General features: G+C 44.6%; 1 protein-coding gene across 8 annotated transcripts in view; it reads right to left on the bottom strand.

Annotated features, from left to right (window-relative positions):
* LOC143288291 (BTB/POZ domain-containing adapter for CUL3-mediated RhoA degradation protein 3-like) overlaps positions 1-21,748 on the bottom strand; it is a 34,543-nt gene extending 12,795 nt beyond the window's left edge. For all 8 annotated transcript variants that reach the window (XR_013056052.1, XR_013056053.1, XR_013056054.1 and 5 more), the window contains exons 1-3: positions 21,341-21,748; positions 16,486-16,636; positions 8,304-8,409 (exon numbers count right to left, since the gene is read on the bottom strand). Coding sequence is in view for 1 of the 8 variants with exons in the window: in XM_076596640.1 (XP_076452755.1) it covers positions 8,304-8,409; positions 16,486-16,636; positions 21,341-21,509 (426 nt within the window). In the remaining 7 variants the exon portion in view is untranslated. The remainder of the gene's footprint in view (positions 1-8,303; positions 8,410-16,485; positions 16,637-21,340) is intronic.
* Between the last annotated feature and the right edge of the window lie 86 nt (positions 21,749-21,834).

The following is a 21,834-nucleotide window of genomic DNA, read 5'->3' as shown; positions in this document are numbered from 1 at the left end:
TCACCCAGCCCCAGGGAAACCCTACGTTGAGCCCAACATCACAGTCAACCGTCAGAGACTCAGTGCGGTGGAGCGGTTCACATACCTTGGCAGCACACTGTCACGAAATGCGACCATCGACGATGAAGTGAACGTCAGGATTGCAAGAGCAAGCACAACTTTTGGTAGACTCCATGCAAATGTCTGGAACAGGCATTAGTCTTGAGACCAAGCTAAAGGTCTACAGAGCAGTAGTTCTCCCCACACTACTGTACGCCTGCAAAACTTGGACAGTGTACCAACGACATGCCAAGAAGCTGAACCACTTCCACAGAACATGCCTAAGGAAGCTACTGAACATCAAGTGGCAAGACAAGACCCCAGACACAGAGGTGCTTGCAAAAGCCACCCTTCCCAGCATCTTCACCATCCTGATGCAGTCCCAGCTTCGCTGGGCTGGACACGTGGCACGCATGCCAGACCATCGGCTGCCCAAAAGGCTCTTCTATGGCGAGCTGCAACAAGGGAAGAGATCACACGGCGGTCAGAAGAAGCGCTTCAGAGATACTCTGAAAGTCTCTCTGAAAGCGTTTGATATCAACCCTGACTCCTGGGAGGAATCTGCAGTGGACCGTGACAAATGGCGCGCTGCTGTGCACAAAGGCGCCAAGTTGTGTGAGGCCAACAGGACTGCTGCAGCTGTTCAGAAGAGGCAGGCCAGAAAGTCACGGGCAAACAAGCTCCCTGACAATGGTATGCCTGTCTTTGTCTGCCCCAACTGTCAGCGAACATTTCGCGCACAGATTGGACTATTCAGCCATCTGCGCATTCACAGATAGATTCATGAGCATCCTCCCCCCCCCACCCCACCACCACCCTCCCCCCATGCCCCAGCTGGATGACAACGATGGTCATCATCGATCTTGATGGACACACACCACCATTGTGATATTGGTGTCAAGTATGGTGATACTGGTATCAAGTAAGTCATGTGATATTGGTGTCAAGTATGGTGATATTGGTGTCAAGAATTGTGATATTGGTGTCAAGCATTGTGATACTGGTGTCAAGTACTGTGATACTGGTGTAAACTTTTGTGATATTGGTGTCAAGTAAGTAGTGTGATATTGGTGTCAAGTAAGTATTGTGATATTGGAGTCAAGTACTGTGGTACTGGTGTTAAGTAAGCAGTGTGATATTGGTGTCAAGTAGTATGATATTGGCGTGAAGAAAGTATTGTGATATTGGTGTCAAGTACTGTGATATTGCTGTCAAGTAGTGTGATACTGGTGTCAAGTAAGTATTGTGATATTGGAGTCAAGTACTGTGGTACTGGTGTTAAGTAAGTAGTGTGATATTGGTGTCAAGTACTGTGGTACTGGTGTCAAGAAGTAGTGTGATATTGGTGTCAAGTACTGTGATATTGCTGTCAAGTACTGTGGTACTGGTGTCAAGTAAGTATTGTGATATTGGTGTTATGTATTGTGATATTGGTGTTATGTATTGTGATATTGGTTTTCAGTATTACAATATTGGTGTTAACAGTTAAGTACTGTGATACTGGTGTCAAGTATTGTGATACTGGTGTCAAGTGCTGTGATACTGGTGTCAAGTACTGTGATACTGGTGTCAAGTATTGTGATACTGGTGTCAAGTGCTGTGATACTGGTGTCAAGCATTGTGATACTGGTGTCAAGCATTGTGATACTGGTGTCAAGTACTGTGATACTGGTGTCAAGCATTGTGATACTGGTGTCAAGTACTGTGAAACTGGTGTCAAGCACTGTGATATTGGTTTTCAGTATGATGATATTGGTGATAACAATTAAGGGGGGACACGGCAGTGCAAAAGTGACCAAAATGATGATTTTTCATGATTTGGGTTTTTGATAGATTTTGATTCTTGAACATCTCTTCTATCATATGTATAAGTTTTTTTCACTGTAAAGATGTCTTTAGCAATGAAAAAATTGCCAATAAAGATTGCTTGCTGAATCACGAAAGTGTTTATTAATTTTCTTTTTTCAATTTCAACGCAAGTCATCAACTTTCTGGCCTTGACAACGTACCTTGGACTTGCTCAATGATGAGCAAACCTACAACCATGAGACTTTGCATAATTGTTTTATGACATGTTATTGAAGTTTTGTCACAAGTATGTACAAAAATATTCTCTGGGTTTTAATTCATAGCAGTTCCAATCCTTTTACCCATAGTAAATTTTGATGATTTTGCAACACCCAAAATTTCAAAAATTCATAATAAGTACAATGTTTGAAGAATCAACACAATCTCTGGTGAAAATGAAGATAATGCCATTGTGTATCAAGTCCACAAAACAAAAAGTGTCTGCATGCACCACATGGACCACAAACCCGATTTCTTTGATACATTGTTTGGTGGCCATTTTTATTTGTTTCCATAGCAACAGGTATTCACAGAAATCTAAAAACACTTTTTGTGATCCACAAGTGATGATGCACCTAGCAGACAAAAAAATGAGAGATATAATTGGAGAGAAAAAAAACTCGTTATTTGACTGTAGTGTCTGGCCTTAAGCATTGTGATATTGGTGTCAAGTATTATGATACTGGTTTTCAGTATTACAATATTGGTGTTGTCAGTTAAGTATTATGATACTGGTTTTCAGTATGACGATATTGGGGTTGTCAGTTAAGTATTATGATACTGGTTTTCAGTATTACAATATTGGGGTTGTCAGTTAAGTATTATGATACTGGTTTTCAGTATTACGATATTGGTGTTAACAGTTAAGTATTATGATACTGGTTTTCAGTATTAAGATATTGGTGTTGTCAGTTAAGTATTATGATACTGGTTTTCAGTATTACAATATTGGTGTTGTCAGTTAAGTATTATGATACTGGTTTTCAGTATTAAGATATTGGTGTTAACAGTTAAGTATTATGATACTGGTTTTCAGTATTAAGATATTGGTGTTAACAGTTAAGTATTATGATACTGGTTTTCAGTATTACGATATTGGTGTTGTCAGTTAAGTATTATGATACTGGTTTTCAGTATTACAATATTGGTGTTGTCAGTTAAGTATTATGATACTGGTTTTCAGTATTACAATATTGGGGTTGTCAGTTAAGTATTATGATACTGGTTTTCAGTATTACAATATTGGTGTTGTCAGTTAAGTATTATGATACTGGTTTTCAGTATTACAATATTGGTGTTGTCAGTTAAGTATTATGATACTGGTTTTCAGTATTAAGATATTGGTGTTAACAGTTAAGTATTATGATACTGGTTTTCAGTATTACAATATTGGGGTTGTCAGTTAAGTATTATGATACTGGTTTTCAGTATTACAATATTGGGGTTGTCAGTTAAGTATTATGATACTGGTTTTCAGTATTACAATATTGGGGTTGTCAGTTAAGTATTATGATACTGGTTTTCAGTATTACGATATTGGTGCTGACAATTAACTCACTCAGTACAGCCAGTCCTCTCTTCTCCTCTACACAGACCCCTCAGATGTCCAGTGGGTGTCTGAATAACCCAACCTTTAGCTTCCGTCGTCAGAATTGTGGTATTCTTTGTCAACATTCACCTCTTCAGTATAAGAGCCTTCCGCTTGCAATATTTTGATGATGGTAACTGGGGTGAAACGCTGTTAACGTCGTCTCTTTCGCCGTTCGTATGGAGAGAGTTAAGTATTGTGGTACTGGTGTTAAACATTGTGATATGAGACTGCATCATGCAGTTATTATGATGTTTGATGTGTTTTACATTGAATGGTGCTACATAAATCATTATCATCATCACCATTATAACTATTATCATTATCACTATCATCATTTTCATCAATATTGTCATTACCATTACCATTAGCATCACTATCATCATTGATTATTACATCATTACAGGACCACGCTGGTCAAGCCTATCAAACTGAGCACAGTGTGTTTTCTGTGTACACTGACTCAAGAGGACAGGTGACAGCAAGACACAGACGACACACAGCAGCGTCCCCCCCCCCTACCCCCCAGCCCCCTCCCCTGGACAACAGACCACTGTTGTGACACCTGTGGATGTCTGTGTGCTGTCAGTCAACAAGAGACAGATGACAGTGTCCCCCCCCCCATCCCCTGGACAACAGACCACTGTTGTGACACCTGTGGATGTCTGTGTGCTGTCAGTCAACAAGAGACAGATGACAGTGTCCCCCCCCCATCCCCTGGACAACAGACCACTGTTGTGACACCTGTGGATGTCTGTGTGCTGTCAGTCAACAAGAGACAGATGACAGTGCCCCCCGCCCCCCCATCCAGACAACAGACCACTGTTGTGACACCTGTGGATGTCTGTGTGCTGTCAGTCAACAAGAGACAGATGACAGTGCCCCCCGCCCCCCCATCCAGACAACAGACCACTGTTGTGACACCTGTGGATGTCTGTGTGCTGTCAGTCAACAAGAGACAGATGACAGTGCCCCCCGCCCCCCCATCCAGACAACAGACCACTGTTGTGACACCTGTGGATGTCTGTGTGCTGTCAGTCAACAAGAGACAGATGGTGAGCCACTCATGATCTCATGCTGAGCACACAGACTGTTTCATCTTCCATGAATGACTGTCATGGTTACACTGAAGGAATGACTGTCCAGGTTACACTGAAGGAATGACTGTCATGGTTACACTGAAGGAATGACTGTCCATGTTACACTGAATGAATGACTGTCATGGTTACACTGAAGAAATGACTGTCCATGTTACACTGAAGGAATGACTGTCATGGTTACACTGAAGGAATGACTGTCCAGGTTACACTGAAGGAATGACTGTCATGGTTACACTGAAGGAATGACTGTCCAGGTTACACTGAAGGAATGACTGTCCATGTTACACTGAATGAATGACTGTCATGGTTACACTGAAGGAATGACTGTCCATGTTACACTGAAGGAATGACTGTCATGGTTACACTGAAGGAATGACTGTCCAGGTTACACTGAAGGAATGACTGTCATGGTTACACTGAAGGAATGACTGTCCATGTTACACTGAAGAAATGACTGTCATGGTTACACTGAAGGAATGACTGTCATGGTTACACTGAAGGAATGACTGTCCAGGTTACACTGAAGGAATGACTGTCCAGGTTACACTGAAGGAATGACTGTCATGGTTACACTGAAGGAATGACTGTCCATGTTACACTGAAGGAATGACTGTCATGGTTACACTGAATGAATGACTGTCAAGTTTACACTGAATGACTGACTGTCCATGTTACACTGAATGAATGACTGTCATGGTTACACTGAATGAATGACTGTCAAGTTCACACTGAATGACTGACTGTCCAGGTTACACTGAATGAATGACTGTCATGGTTACACTGAATGAATGACTGTCCATGTTACACTGAATGAATGACTGTCAAGTTTATACTGAATGACTGACTGTCCATGTTACACTGAATGAATGACTGTCAAGTTTACACTGAATGAATGACTGTCCAGGTTACACTAAAGGAATGACTGTCCAGGTTACACTGAATGACTGACTGTGAATGAATGACTGTCCAGGTTACACTGAATGAATGACTGTGAATGAATGACTGTCTAGGTTACACTGAATGAATGACTGTCCAGGTTACACTGAATGAATGACTGTGAATGAATGACTGTCCAGGTTACACTGAATGAATGACTGTCCAGGTTACACTGAATGAATGAATGTCATGAATGAATGACAACAACAACAACAACAACAACAATAGTAATAATATAATGATGATAAAGACAATAATAATAATAATAATAATAATAATGATAATAATAATAATAATATAAAGATAATAATAATAATACTAATGGACGTTCACAATGTGCTCTACTCCTCAGCACAGGGTGCTAACAGTGTCATCAGTACATGGAAAGGCTGCAGGCATTAACACTGTCACGCCTGAACTCCACACTGTATCTGACGATGAACACACCACATCTGAGTGACCCTTACACAAGTTTCAGTGAGACACCTGATGATGAACACACCACATCACGTCGGAGTGACCCTGACACAAGTTTCAGTAAGACACTTGATGATGAACACACCACACCACGTCTGAGTGACCCTGACACAAGTTTAAGTTAGACACCTGACGATGAACACACCACATCACGTCGGAGTGACCCTGACACAAGTTTCAGTGAGACACCTGACGATGAACACACCACACCACGTCTGAGTGACCCTGACACAAGTTTCAGTGAGACACCTGACAATGAACACACCACGTCACGTCTGAGTGACCCTGACACAAGTTTCAGTGAGACACCTGACGATGAACACACCACATCTGAGTGACCCTGACACAAGTTTCAGTGAGGCACTTGACGATGAACACACCACATATGTGTGACCCTTACACTTTCAGTGTGAGATACATGATGATGAAAACACCACATATAATGGTGTTGTCAGTGTGACACACATTACAATGAACACACCACATATAATGGTGTTGTCAGTGTGACACACATTACAATGAACACACCACATATAATGGTGTTGTCAGTGTGACACACATTACAATGAACACACCACATATAATGGTGTTGTCAGTGTGACACACATTACAATGAACACACCACATATAATGATGTGTCAGTGTGACACACATTACAATGAACACACCACATATAATGATGTGTCAGTGTGAGATACATTACAATGAATACACATGTAATGACATTGTCAGTGTGAGATACATTACAATTAACACACCACATATAATGAGGTTGTCAGTGTGAGATACATTACAATTAACACACCACATATAATGATGTGTCAGTGTGAGATACATTACAATGAATACACATGTAATGACATTGTCAGTGTGAGATACATTACAATTGACACACCACATATAATGAGGTTGTCAGTGTGAGATACATTACAATTAACACACCACATATAATGAGGTTGTCAGTGTCAGATATGTGACGACGAACACACCACACCAAATGAGGTTGTTAGTGTGAGATATATATATGTGACAATGGACACACACCAAATGAGGTTGTTAGTGTGAGATATATATATGTGACAATGGACACACACCTAATGAGGTTGTTAGTGTGAGATATATATATGTGACAATGGACACACACCTAATGAGGTTGTTAGTGTGAGATATATATATGTGACAATGGACACACATCTAATGAGGTTGTCAGTGTGAGATACATGACGACGAACAAGGTGTACAGGCCTGGCAGCAAGCAGACCATGAGTTATCTACCTTGGACTTGGAGGTAGTGGCCGAACAAAGGGGTACAGACATGAGTTATCTACCTTGGAGGTAGTGGCCGAACAAAGGGGTACAGACATGAGTTATCTACCTTGGAGGTAGTGGCCAGACAAAGGGGTACAGACATGAGTTATCTACCTTGGAGGTAGTGGCCAGACAAAGGGGTACAGCCATGAGTTATCTACCTTGGAGGTAGTGGCCGAACAAAGGGGTACAGACATGGGTTATCTACCTTGGAGGTAGTGGCCAGACAAAGGGGTACAGACATGAGTTATCTACCTTGGAGGTAGTGGCCAAACAAAGGGGTACAGACATGAGTTATCTACCTTGGAGGTAGTGGCCGAACAAAGGGGTACAGACATGAGTTATCTACCTTGGAGGTAGTGGCCAAACAAAGGGGTACAGACATGAGTTATCTACCTTGGAGGTAGTGGCCGAACAAAGGGGTACAGACATGAGTTATCTACCTTGGAGGTAGTGGCCAAACAAAGGGGTACAGACATGAGTTATCTACCTTGGAGGTAGTGGCCGAACAAAGGGGTACAGACATGAGTTATCTACCTTGGAGGTAGTGGCCAAACAAAGGGGTACAGACATGAGTTATCTACCTTGGAGGTAGTGGCCGAACAAAGGGGTACAGACATGAGTTATCTACCTTGGAGGTAGTGGCCAAACAAAGGGGTACAGACATGAGTTATCTACCTTGGAGGTAGTGGCCGAACAAAGGGGTACAGACATGAGTTATCTACCTTGGAGGTAGTGGCCAAACAAAGGGGTACAGACATGAGTTATCTACCTTGGAGGTAGTGGCCGAACAAAGGGGTACAGCCATGAGTTATCTACCTTGGAGGTAGTGGCCAGACAAAGGGGTACAGACATGAGTTATCTACCTTGGAGGTAGTGGCCGAACAAAGGGGTACAGCCATGAGTTATCTACCTTGGAGGTAGTGGCCGAACAAAGGGGTACAGACATGAGTTATCTACCTTGGAGGTAGTGGCCAAACAAAGGGGTACAGACATGAGTTATCTACCTTGGAGGTAGTGGCCACCACTTGCTGTTCTTCCCGTGAACAGGTGATGATGGGAACTTTACACAGCGGCTCCAGCTCCTCCCTGCCCTTCAGGGTCTGATCAATCCTGCACACACACACACACACACACACACACACACACACACACACACAGACAGACACACACAGACAGACACACAGACAGACACACAGACGGACACACACACACAGACACACACAGACACAGACACACATACACACACACACAGAGAGACACACACACACACACAGACACACACACAGAGCCACAGACACACACACACGGACACAGACACACGGACACAGACACACACACACACACACACAGACACACACACACACACACACACAGACACACACACACACAGACACACACACACAGACACAGACACACACACACACACACACACACAGAGACACACACACACACACACACACAGACACACACACACACACACAGTGTCACTGAACACCCATACCAAGACATTTTCACTCTTTCGTCCTTCTGTCACTGACTTCCCAACAAACTGAAAAAAAAAAAAAAAAAAAAAAATCTGGATGTCATTCCTTGGTTCTGGTCAGATGCTCATTTCTAGCCACACCACAACTGCCATTACCCAGCAACAGAAATCTCCACAACCAAAATTCCACACATGTTCTTGAAGACTATGTTTGCAGATGTTGGGTGTAGCAAAAGGCTTGATCATTACTGTTTAGTGCGGTTTCTTTATATCAACTCTGTCAATGGTTGTGAAATATGTCAACATGTTCTCAGACAGTGTGGAGCAATGGCCAGGTGGTAGTGTACCCAACAAGGAAATGAGTGTCCACAAGTTCCCATACAGACTGATATACAAATTGACTTACCTCTCCACTAGACCTTAAGATTGACTGAGGTGTGTAACATGCACACACTGCACGTAAAAGAACCCAAGGCAACAAAAGGGTTGTTCCTGGCAAATTCTGTAGACAAAAAGTCCACTTGGACGGTAAAATACACTCTGCAGACAGACAGAGAAACAAACTATGGGTGGTGCTGCACTGTGGTCACACACTCTCCAGACAGACAGACAGACAGACAAACTATGGGTGGTGTTGCACTGTGGACACACACTCTCCAGACAGACAGACAGACAAACTATGGGTGGTGCTGCACTGTGGTCACACACTCTCCAGACAGACAGACAGACAGACAAACTATGGGTGGTGTTGCACTGTGGACACACACTCTCCAGACAGACAGACAGACAAACTATGGGTGGTGTTGCACTGTGGACACACACTCTCCAGACAGACAGACAGACAAACTATGGGTGGTGTTGCACTGTGGACACACACTCTCCAGACAGACAGAGAAACAAACTATGGGTGGTGTTGCACTGTGGACACACACTCTCCAGACAGACAGACAGACAGACAAACTATGGGTGGTGTTGCACTGTGGACACACACTCTCCAGACAGACAGACAGACAAACTATGGGTGGTGTTGCACTGTGGTCACACACTCTCCAGACAGACAGACAGACAGACAAACTATGGGTGGTGTTGCACTGTGGACACACACTCTCCAGACAGACAGACAGACAAACTATGGGTGGTGTTGCACTGTGGACACACACTCTCCAGACAGACAGACAGACAAACTATGGGTGGTGTTGCACTGTGGACACACACTCTCCAGACAGACAGAGAAACAAACTATGGGTGGTGTTGCACTGTGGTCACACACTCTCCAGACAGACAAACAAACTATGGGTGGTGTTGCACTGTGGTCACACACTCTCCAGACAGACAGACAGACAGACAAACTATGGGTGGTGTTGCACTGTGGACACACACTCTCCAGACAGACAGACAGACAAACTATGGGTGGTGTTGCACTGTGGACACACACTCTCCAGACAGACAGACAGACAAACTATGGGTGGTGTTGCACTGTGGACACACTCTCCAGACAGACAGACAGACAAACTATGGGTGGTGTTGCACTGTGGACACACTCTCCAGACAGACAGACAGACAAACTATGGGTGGTGTTGCACTGTGGACACACACTCTCCAGACAGACAGACAGACAAACTATGGGTGGTGTTGCACTGTGGACACACACTCTCCAGACAGACAGACAGACAGACAAACTATGGGTGGTGTTGCACTGTGGACACACACTCTCCAGACAGACAGAGAAACAAACTATGGGTGGTGTTGCACTGTGGACACACACTCTGCACACAGACAGACAGACAAACTATGGGTGGTGTTGCACTGTGGACACACACTCTCCAGACAGACAGACAAACTATGGGTGGTGTTGCACTGTGGACACACACTCTCCAGACAGACAGACAAACTATGGGTGGTGTTGCACTGTGGACACACACTCTCCAGACAGACAGAGAAACAAACTATGGGTGGTGTTGCACTGTGGACACACACTCTCCAGACAGACAGACAAACTATGGGTGGTGTTGCACTGTGGCCACACACTCTCCAGACAGACAGACAAACTATGGGTGGTGTTGCACTGTGGACACACACTCTCCAGACAGACAGACAAACAAACTATGGGTGGTGTTGCACTGTGGACACACACTCTCCAGACAGACAGAGAAACAAACTATGGGTGGTGTTGCACTGTGGACACACACTCTCCAGACAGACAGACAAACAAACTATGGGTGGTGTTGCACTGTGGACACACACTCTCCAGACAGACAGACAAACAAACTATGGGTGGTGTTGCACTGTGGACACACACTCTCCAGACAGACAGACAAACAAACTATGGGTGGTGTTGCACTGTGGACACACACTCTCCAGACAGACAGACAAACTATGGGTGGTGTTGCACTGTGGACACACACTCTCCAGACAGACAGACAGACAAACTATGGGTGGTGTTGCACTGTGGACACACACTCTCCAGACAGACAGACAGACAAACTATGGGTGGTGTTGCACTGTGGACACACACTCTCCAGACAGACAGACAGACAGACAAACTATGGGTGGTGTTGCACTGTGGACACACACTCTCCAGACAGACAAACTATGGGTGGTGTTGCACTGTGGACACACACTCTCCAGACAGACAAACAAACTATGGGTGGTGTTGCACTGTGGACACACACTCTCCAAACAGACAGACAAACAAACTATGGGTGGTGTTGCACTGTGGACACACACTCTCCAGACAGACAGACAAACTATGGGTGGTGTTGCACTGTGGACACACACTCTCCAGACAGACAGACAGACAAACTATGGGTGGTGTTGCACTGTGGACACACACTCTCCAGACAGACAGAGAAACAAACTATGGGTGGTGTTGCACTGTGGACACACACTCTCCAGACAGACAGACAAACTATGGGTGGTGTTGCACTGTGGACACACACTCTCCAGACAGACAGACAAACTATGGGTGGTGTTGCACTGTGGACACACACTCTCCAGACAGACAGACAGACAAACTATGGGTGGTGTTGCACTGTGGACACACACTCTCCAGACAGACAGACAGACAAACTATGGGTGGTGTTGCACTGTGGACACACACTCTCCAGACAGACAGACAGACAAACTATGGGTGGTGTTGCACTGTGGACACACACTCTCCAGACAGACAGAACAAACTATGGGTGGTGTTGCACTGTGGACACACACTCTCCAGACAGACAAACAAACTATGGGTGGTGTTGCACTGTGGACACACACTCTCCAGACAGACAACAAACTATGGGTGATGTTGCACTGTGGACACACACTCTCCAGACAGACAGACAGACAAACTATGGGTGGTGTTGCACTGTGGACACACACTCTCCAGACAGACAGACAGACAAACTATGGGTGGTGTTGCACTGTGGACACACACTCTCCAGACAGACAGAGAAACAAACTATGGGTGGTGTTGCACTGTGGACACACACTCTCCAGACAGACAGACAAACTATGGGTGGTGTTGCACTGTGGACACACACTCTCCAGACAGACAGACAGACAAACTATGGGTGGTGTTGCACTGTGGACACACACTCTCCAGACAGACAGACAGACAAACTATGGGTGGTGTTGCACTGTGGACACACACTCTCCAGACAGACAGACAGACAAACTATGGGTGGTGTTGCACTGTGGACACACACTCTCCAGACAGACAGAGAAACAAACTATGGGTGGTGTTGCACTGTGGACACACACTCTCCAGACAGACAGACAAACTATGGGTGGTGTTGCACTGTGGTCACACACTCTCCACACAGACAGACAGACAAACTATGGGTGGTGTTGCACTGTGGACACACACTCTCCAGACAGACAGAGAAACAAACTATGGGTGGTGTTGCACTGTGGACACACACTCTCCAGACAGACAGACAAACTATGGGTGGTGTTGCACTGTGGACACACACTCTCCAGACAGACAGAGAAACAAACTATGGGTGGTGTTGCACTGTGGACACACACTCTCCAGACAGACAGACAGACAAACTATGGGTGGTGTTGCACTGTGGTCACACACTCTCTTGACAGACAGACAGACAAACTATGGGTGGTGTTGCACTGTGGACACACACTCTCCAGACAGACAGACAGACAAACTATGGGTGATGTTGCACTGTGGTCACACACTCTCCAGACAGACAGACAGACAAACTATGGGTGGTGTTGCACTGTGGTCACACACTCTCCACACAGACAGACAAACAAACTATGGGTGGTGTTGCACTGTGGACACACACTCTCCAGACAGACAGACAAACAAACTATGGGTGGTGTTGCACTGTGGACACACACTCTCCAGACAAACAAAATATGGGTGGTGTTGCACTGTGGACACACACTCTCCAGACAGACAGACAAACAAACTATGGGTGGTGTTACACTGTGGACACACACTCTCCAGACAGACAGACAAACTATGGGTGGTGTTGCACTGTGGTCACACACTCTCCAGACAGACAGACAGACAAACTATGGGTGGTGTTGCACTGTGGACACACACTCTCCAGACAGACAGACAAACTATGGGTGGTGTTGCACTGTGGACACACACTCTCCAGACAGACAGACAAACTATGGGTGGTGTTGCACTGTGGCCACACACTCTCCAGACAGACAGACAAACTATGGGTGGTGTTGCACTGTGGCCACACACTCTCCAGACAGACAGACAAACTATGGGTGGTGTTGCACTGTGGCCACACACTCTCCAGACAGACAGACAAACTATGGGTGGTGTTGCACTGTGGACACACACTCTCCAGACAGACAAACTATGGGTGGTGTTGCACTGTGGCCACACACTCTCCAGACAGACAGACAAACTATGGGTGGTGTTGCACTGTGGACACACACTCTCCAGACAGACAGACAGACAAACTATGGGTGGTGTTGCACTGTGGACACACACTCTCCAGACAGACAGACAGACAAACTATGGGTGGTGTTGCACTGTGGACACACACTCTCCAAAAAGACAGACAAACTATGGGTGGTGTTGCACTGTGGACACACACTCTCCAGACAGACAGACAAACAAACTATGGGTGGTGTTGCACTGTGGACACACACTCTCCAGACAGACAGACAAACTATGGGTGGTGTTGCACTGTGGACACACACTCTCCAGACAGACAGAGAAACAAACTATGGGTGGTGTTGCACTGTGGACACACACTCTCCAGACAGACAGACAAACAAACTATGGGTGGTGTTGCACTGTGGACACACACTCTCCAGACAGACAGACAAACTATGGGTGGTGTTGCACTGTGGACACACACTCTCCAGACAGACAGACAAACAAACTATGGGTGGTGTTGCACTGTGGACACACACTCTCCAGACAGACAGACAGACAAACTATGGGTGGTGTTGCACTGTGGACACACACTCTCCAGACAGACAGACAAACTATGGGTGGTGTTGCACTGTGGACACACACTCTCCAGACAGACAGACAAACAAACTATGGGTGGTGTTGCACTGTGGACACACACTCTCCAGACAGACAGACAAACAAACTATGGGTGGTGTTGCACTGTGGACACACACTCTCCAGACAGACAGACAGACAAACTATGGGTGGTGTTGCACTGTGGACACACACTCTCCAGACAGACAGACAAACTATGGGTGGTGTTGCACTGTGGACACACACTCTCCAGACAGACAGAGAAACAAACTATGGGTGGTGTTGCACTGTGGACACACACTCTCCAGACAGACAGACAGACAAACTATGGGTGGTGTTGCACTGTGGCCACACACTCTCCAGACAGACAGACAAACTATGGGTGGTGTTGCACTGTGGACACACACTCTCCAGACAGACAGACAGACAAACTATGGGTGGTGTTGCACTGTGGACACACACTCTCCAGACAGACAGACAGACAAACTATGGGTGGTGTTGCACTGTGGACACACACTCTCCAGACAGACAGACAAACTATGGGTGGTGTTGCACTGTGGACACACACTCTCCAGACAGACAGACAAACAAACTATGGGTGGTGTTGCACTGTGGACACACACTCTCCAGACAGACAGACAAACTATGGGTGGTGTTGCACTGTGGACACACACTCTCCAGACAGACAGAGAAACAAACTATGGGTGGTGTTGCACTGTGGACACACACTCTCCAGACAGACAGACAGACAAACTATGGGTGGTGTTGCACTGTGGACACACACTCTCCAGACAGACAAACTATGGGTGGTGTTGCACTGTGGACACACACTCTCCAGACAGACAGACAAATTATGGGTGGTGTTGCACTGTGGACACACACTCTCCAGACAGACAGACAAACTATGGGTGGTGTTGCACTGTGGACACACACTCTCCAGACAGACAGACAGACAAACTATGGGTGGTGTTGCACTGTGGACACACACTCTCCAGACAGACAGACAAACTATGGGTGGTGTTGCACTGTGGACACACACTCTCCAGACAGACAGACAGACAAACTATGGGTGGTGTTGCACTGTGGACACACACTCTCCAGACAGACAGACAGACAAACTATGGGTGGTGTTGCACTGTGGACACACACTCTCCAGACAGACAGACAGACAAACTATGGGTGGTGTTGCACTGTGGACACACACTCTCCAGACAGACAAACAAACTATGGGTGGTGTTGCACTGTGGACACACACTCTCCAGACAGACAGAGAAACAAACTATGGGTGGTGTTGCACTGTGGACACACACTCTCCAGACAGACAGACAAACAAACTATGGGTGGTGTTGCACTGTGGACACACACTCTCCAGACAGACAGACAGACAAACTATGGGTGGTGTTGCACTGTGGACACACACTCTCCAGACAGACAGACAGACAAACTATGGGTGGTGTTGCACTGTGGACACACACTCTCCAGACAGACAGACAGACAAATTATGGGTGGTGTTGCACTGTGGCCACACACTCTCCAGACAGACAAACTATGGGTGGTGTTGCACTGTGGACACACACTCTCCAGACAGACAGAGAAACAAACTATGGGTGGTGTTGCACTGTGGACACACACTCTCCAGACAGACAGACAAACAAACTATGGGTGGTGTTGCACTGTGGACACACACTCTCCAGACAGACAGAGAAACAAACTATGGGTGGTGTTGCACTGTGGACACACACTCTCCCAGGGGAGAGCAGCCTGAATTTCACACCTGCACAGAAATCTGCTGTGGCAAAAGGAGTAACACAATTCAGTACAATGTAAATCTTGTATGTGACCTCTTTGCATTTTTACACATGTCTCTTTCACACATATTTTAAGTTTAGAACAACACACATGAATAGACCCTTCTCATGCCCCCTGTTTGAACCCAGAAATATTTCCGCCACAATTCGCTTCTTCAAGGAAATCTCCACCTCCTCATACAAACACACTGAGTAGATATAAACCTTACTGAATCACACATTTTCTGTGAGTGGGTATGTTGTGTGTGTGTGTACTAGTGGATATCTGAGTGTGTGCATGCATGCAGGTATGTGAGCATGTGTGTGTGTCTGTGTGGGAGAGAAAAACTTCTGTCTGTTGCCTGTAAAACTGTCAAAGCCTCTCCCTGCAGATGACAGATGCAGTGCCTACAACAGAAAGCAGGCAGCCCCACCAACCACCATCCGCAACTCACAGGGAACACAGATCTTGCACCAGGTAATACTTGGCCTCCTGCTGCAACTCCAACAACTCTCTCCGCTTCTCCGGGAGTGGGATGTGACCATCACGGAGAAAGTTCAGGATGATGCCAAAGTGTTTGCCGCATCGATCAATGAGAATCCAGCCTGAAGGGAGATAACAACAGTCAGAAATGTGAAAAGGTCGTCAAGTAACAAACAGTCTCTCTCGGCAAAAAAATTCAGTTAAAAAAAAAAAAAAAAAAAAAAGCCAGCAAGAAAACTATAATATATATATATGTATGTATAATACAGGATTCTCTTTGTGTACAGGTCTGTCAAAGCATATTACCAAGGCCCACATTTCTCCACCCATCCAGTACAGATCAGGTGTTCTGACCAGCTGCAAATTCTTCAAAGTTTCACACACACTCAGACTCAGAGAAAGTGGATAGTTAAAGATGCAAAACTGGTTTGTTGCCTATACCAAGGTACTGAAATTCACTGTTCAACTTGTGCAAACATTGGAACAAAATTAAAAATAAACTGAAATTGAATAAGTTAGGAGTAAGTTAGGATGGATATGAGGTAAAAATTTAAATTAAAAAAAAAAAAAATATATATATATATATATATATGCATGCATATATATATATATATATATATATATATATATAATTATATAATGAAATATATTTTTTAAAAATCCTTGGATTTACCTGAAAACTAAGTTATGGGAACTCAACTGAGTACAATCAAGGAGGATTTCGTTTCTAGTTTTGTTTAACCCCTTCAGTGCCATGGGGGAAAATACTGACATGTCGGATCCGTTCCCTGTGGTAAATGGAGTGAAGCAGGGCTGTGTCCTGGCACCCACACTGTTCTCCATTCTCTTCTCTGCCATGCTGATTGACGCTTTCCAAGACTGTGACCGGGGCATCTACATTCAGTTTCGCACAGATGGCAAACTTTTCAACTTGCAGCGACTCCATGCCAGGTCCAGGGTTTTTGAGGCACTGTTGAGAGAGTTCCTCTTCCCTGATGACTGTGCGCTTGCTGCACACACCCATGTGGACATGCAGTTCATTATGGACAGGTTCTCAACCTCCTGCAGGCGCTTTGGACTCACCATCAGCCTCAGGAAGACAGAGTCCATGTACCAACCAGCTAGCTCACAGAACGCCAGTGCCTCCCCCCACCTGCCATCAAGATCGATGACAAAGAGATCAAGTCAGTCGACAAGTTTTGCTACCTGGGCAGGCACCCTATGCAGCAACAGAGCCCTGGATGCAGAAGTGACGCTGTGCATTGCCAAGGCCAGCTCCGCCTTTGGCAGACTCAACAACAGGCTGTGGAACAACAAAGGCATCAGGCTCAGCACCAAAATCAAAACCTACAGAGCTGTTGTGCTGACCACTTTGTTATACTGCTGTGAAACATGGACAACATATCACCATCACATTCAACTTCAGCAGTTTCACCAGAGATGCCTACGAAAGATCCTTGGCATAAAGTGGCAAGACAGGGTCTCCAACCTCCAGGTCCTAGAGAGGAGCGGCCTGCCCAGCATCAAAAGCCTGCTGATCTAGTGCCAGATACACTGGACAGGACACGCTGTCTGCATGACAGACAGCAGGATCCCAAAGATGCTTTTGTATGGCCAGCTGAAGGAAGGCCACCATGAACTTGGAAGACCCTGCAAGCGCTTCAAGGACACCTTGAAGACAAACCTCAAAGCCTGTGACATAGACATCGCTTCCTGGGAAACTGATGCCCTTGACTGCTCTTGTTGGAGGATCCTGTGCTCTAGTGGCATAAAGATGTTTGAAAACAAGAGAACGCTGGCCATTAAGGAGAAGTGTGAGCGAAGGAAGCAGGGCTTAACTTCTGGAGACGTTTTCCCTTGCAACACTTGTGGGAAGTGCTGCGCATCCAGAATCGGCCTCTTCTCCCATAAGAGGATACATACCGACAGATAAGCCTGCCTGCCTACTCATCTGTCGGTCCGATGGGAGACTCCATCAGTGCCATTGGAAAAACAGTAGAAAGTAGTGTTTCAAGTCATAAAACAAAATCCAAAACAATAAGCCTAAAACTGAGAAAATGGTCTGCAGATATTCCACTTCAGATAAACTGTGTGAATTTTTAGCCTTCCAGTGTTATTTCCCTTTTTCTGATGATGTCATCAGTGATGTCACTATGCACATATGTGATACTGTCTATGGCAGTCAAGGGGGTTTAATAACCAATAAATAAGTACAAAAGTTTAAAACACAAATATTTGCCATTGTCAATCAGGGTTTTCACACTGCCATTGAACATAACTCCTACCATCAGTGTCTGTAAGGACTTGCACACATCCACTGTACAGAAATCTTTCCACCACTGTCTGTATGGACTATACATCACTATACAGATATCTTACCACCACTGTCTGTATGGACTATACATCACTATACAGATATCTTTCCACCACTGTCTGTATGGACTATACATCACTATACAGATATCTTAACCTATACAGATATCTTACCACCACTGTCTGTATGGACTATACATCACTATACAGAAATCTTTCCACCACTGTCTGTATGGACTATACATCACTATACAGATATCTTACCACCACTGTCTGTATGGACTAGACATCACTATACAGATATCTTTCCACCACTGTCTGTATGGACTATACATCACTATACAGATATCTTACCACCACTGTCTGTATGGACTATACATCACTATACAGATATCTTAACCTATACATATATCTTACCACCACTGTCTGTATGGACTATGCATCACTATACAGAAATCTTACCACCACTGTCTGTATGGACTAGACATCACTATACAGATATCTTTTCACCACTGTCTGTATAGACTAGACATCACTCTACAGATATCTTTCCACCACTGTCTGTATGGACTATACATCACTATACAGAAATCTTTCTACCACTGTCTGTATGGACTATACATCACTATACAGAAATCTTACCACCACTGTCTGTATGGACTATACATCACTATACAGATATCTTACCACCACTGTCTGTATGGACTATACATCACTATACAGATATCTTTCTACCACTGTCTGTGTGCACTAGACATCACTATACAGAAGTCTTACCACCACTGTCTGTATGGACTATACATCACTATACAGATATCTTAACCTATACAGATATCTTACCACCACTGTCTGTGTGGCTATACATCACTATACAGAAATCTTACCACCACTGTCTGTATGGACTATACATCACTATACAGATATCTTACCACCACTGTCTGTATGGACTATATATCACTATACAGATATCTTACCCTATACAGATATCTTACCACCACTGTCTGTATGGACTATACATCACTATACAGATATCTTACCACCACTGTCTGTATGGACTATACATCACTATACAGATATCTTTCCACCACTGTCTGTATGGACTATACATCACTATACAGATATCTTATCACAATTGTCTGCATGGACTAAACTGTATACATCCACTATACAGATATCTTACCACAACTGTTTGTATGGACCATACATCCACTCTACAGATATCTTACCACCACTATCTGTATGGACTATGCATCACTATACAGATATCTTACCACCACTGTCTGTATGGACTATACATCACAATACAGAAATCTTACCATCATTGTCTGTAAGAACAAAACATCCACTCTACAGAAATCTAACCACCTCTGTCATTCACACCACTGAAATCTTACCACCTCTGTTATTCACACCACAGAAATCTTACCACCTCTGTCATTCACACCATAGAAATCTTACCACCTCTGTCATTCTGTCATTCACACCACAGAAATCTTACCACCTCTGTCAGTCTGTCATTCACACCACAGAAATCTTACCACCTCTGTCATTCACACCATAGAAATCTTACCACCTCTGTCATTCTGTCATTCACACCACAGAAATCTTACCACCTCTGTCATTCACACCACAGAAATCTTACCACCTCTGTCATTCACACCACAGAAATCTTACCACCTCTGTCATTCACACCACAGAAATCTTACCACCTCTGTCATTCTGTCATTCACACCACTGAAATCTTACCACCTCTGTCATTCACACCATAGAAATCTTACCACCTGTCATTCACACCACTGAAATCTTACCACCTCTGTCATTCACACCACTGAAATCTTACCACCTGTCATTCTGTCATTCACACCACTGAAATCTTACCACCTCTGTCATTCACACCACTGAAATCTTACCACCCCTGTCATTCACACCATAGAAATCTAACCACCTGTCATTCACACCACTGAAATCTTACCACCTCTGTCATTCACACCACTGAAATCTTACCACCTCTGTCATTCACACCACTGAAATCTTACCACCCCTGTCATTCACACCATAGAAATCTAACCACCTTTGTCATTCACACCATAGAAATCTAACCAACTCTGTCATTCACACCATAGAAATCTAACCACCTCTGTCATGCACACCATAGAAATCTAACCAACTCTGTCATTCACACCATAGAAATCTTACCACCTCTCTCATTCACACCATAGAAATGAAACCACCTCTGTCATTCACACCATAGAAATCTAACCACCCCTGTCATTCACACCATAGAAATCAAACCACCTCTGTCATTCACACCATAGAAATCTAACCACCTCTGTCATTCACACCATAGAAATCTAACCACCTCTGTCATTCACACCACAGAAATCTAACCACCTGTCATTCACACCATAGAAATCTAACCAACTCTGTCATTCACACCATAGAAATCTTACCACCTCTGTCATTCACACCATAGAAATCTTACCACCTCTGTCATTCACACACAGAACTCTTACCATCACTATCTGTAAGTACTTCCATGCGACCACTAAACATCGCTCTCAACATTGTGTCATGTTTGATCAAAGTACTGATAGTCGTGTAGTGCAAGGAACCTCCAACGTTCAGCTTCACATATTTGGACGTGTTGCCTTTGATGACAGTTGTATGGGAATCGCCAGACATCTTCAGTGGATAGAAGAATCAGGGAAGCAGCCGCTATTTTCGGCAAAAAGATGTTCACCCAGCCAGACTCAGAATTTCATTCTGCTCCGTATCTCAGTAACACTGTCACAACAAGTCACACATCTGCCTTTCTTTGTCACATTAATCACTGGAATTGTCGCTAAGCTCTATGAGTCAGATTGGGTCTCTAGAAGAATAACGTTTCTAATCGCGCACATCGCTTTTCTTGCCTTTCTAAACATAGCTTTCACCTTCATACTGAAAGACGTTACTGATAGTTTCGGATATTTTCATAGTTGATTTTTGTGTTTAACTATTTAAACAC

The sequence above is a fragment of the Babylonia areolata genome, chromosome 12, assembly GCF_041734735.1.
Source record: "Babylonia areolata isolate BAREFJ2019XMU chromosome 12, ASM4173473v1, whole genome shotgun sequence".
In the NCBI taxonomy this organism is placed as follows: domain Eukaryota; kingdom Metazoa; phylum Mollusca; class Gastropoda; order Neogastropoda; family Buccinidae; genus Babylonia; species Babylonia areolata.
The sequence above is the reverse complement of the archived record's forward strand: the minus strand, read 5'-3'. Positions and strand labels throughout refer to the sequence as shown.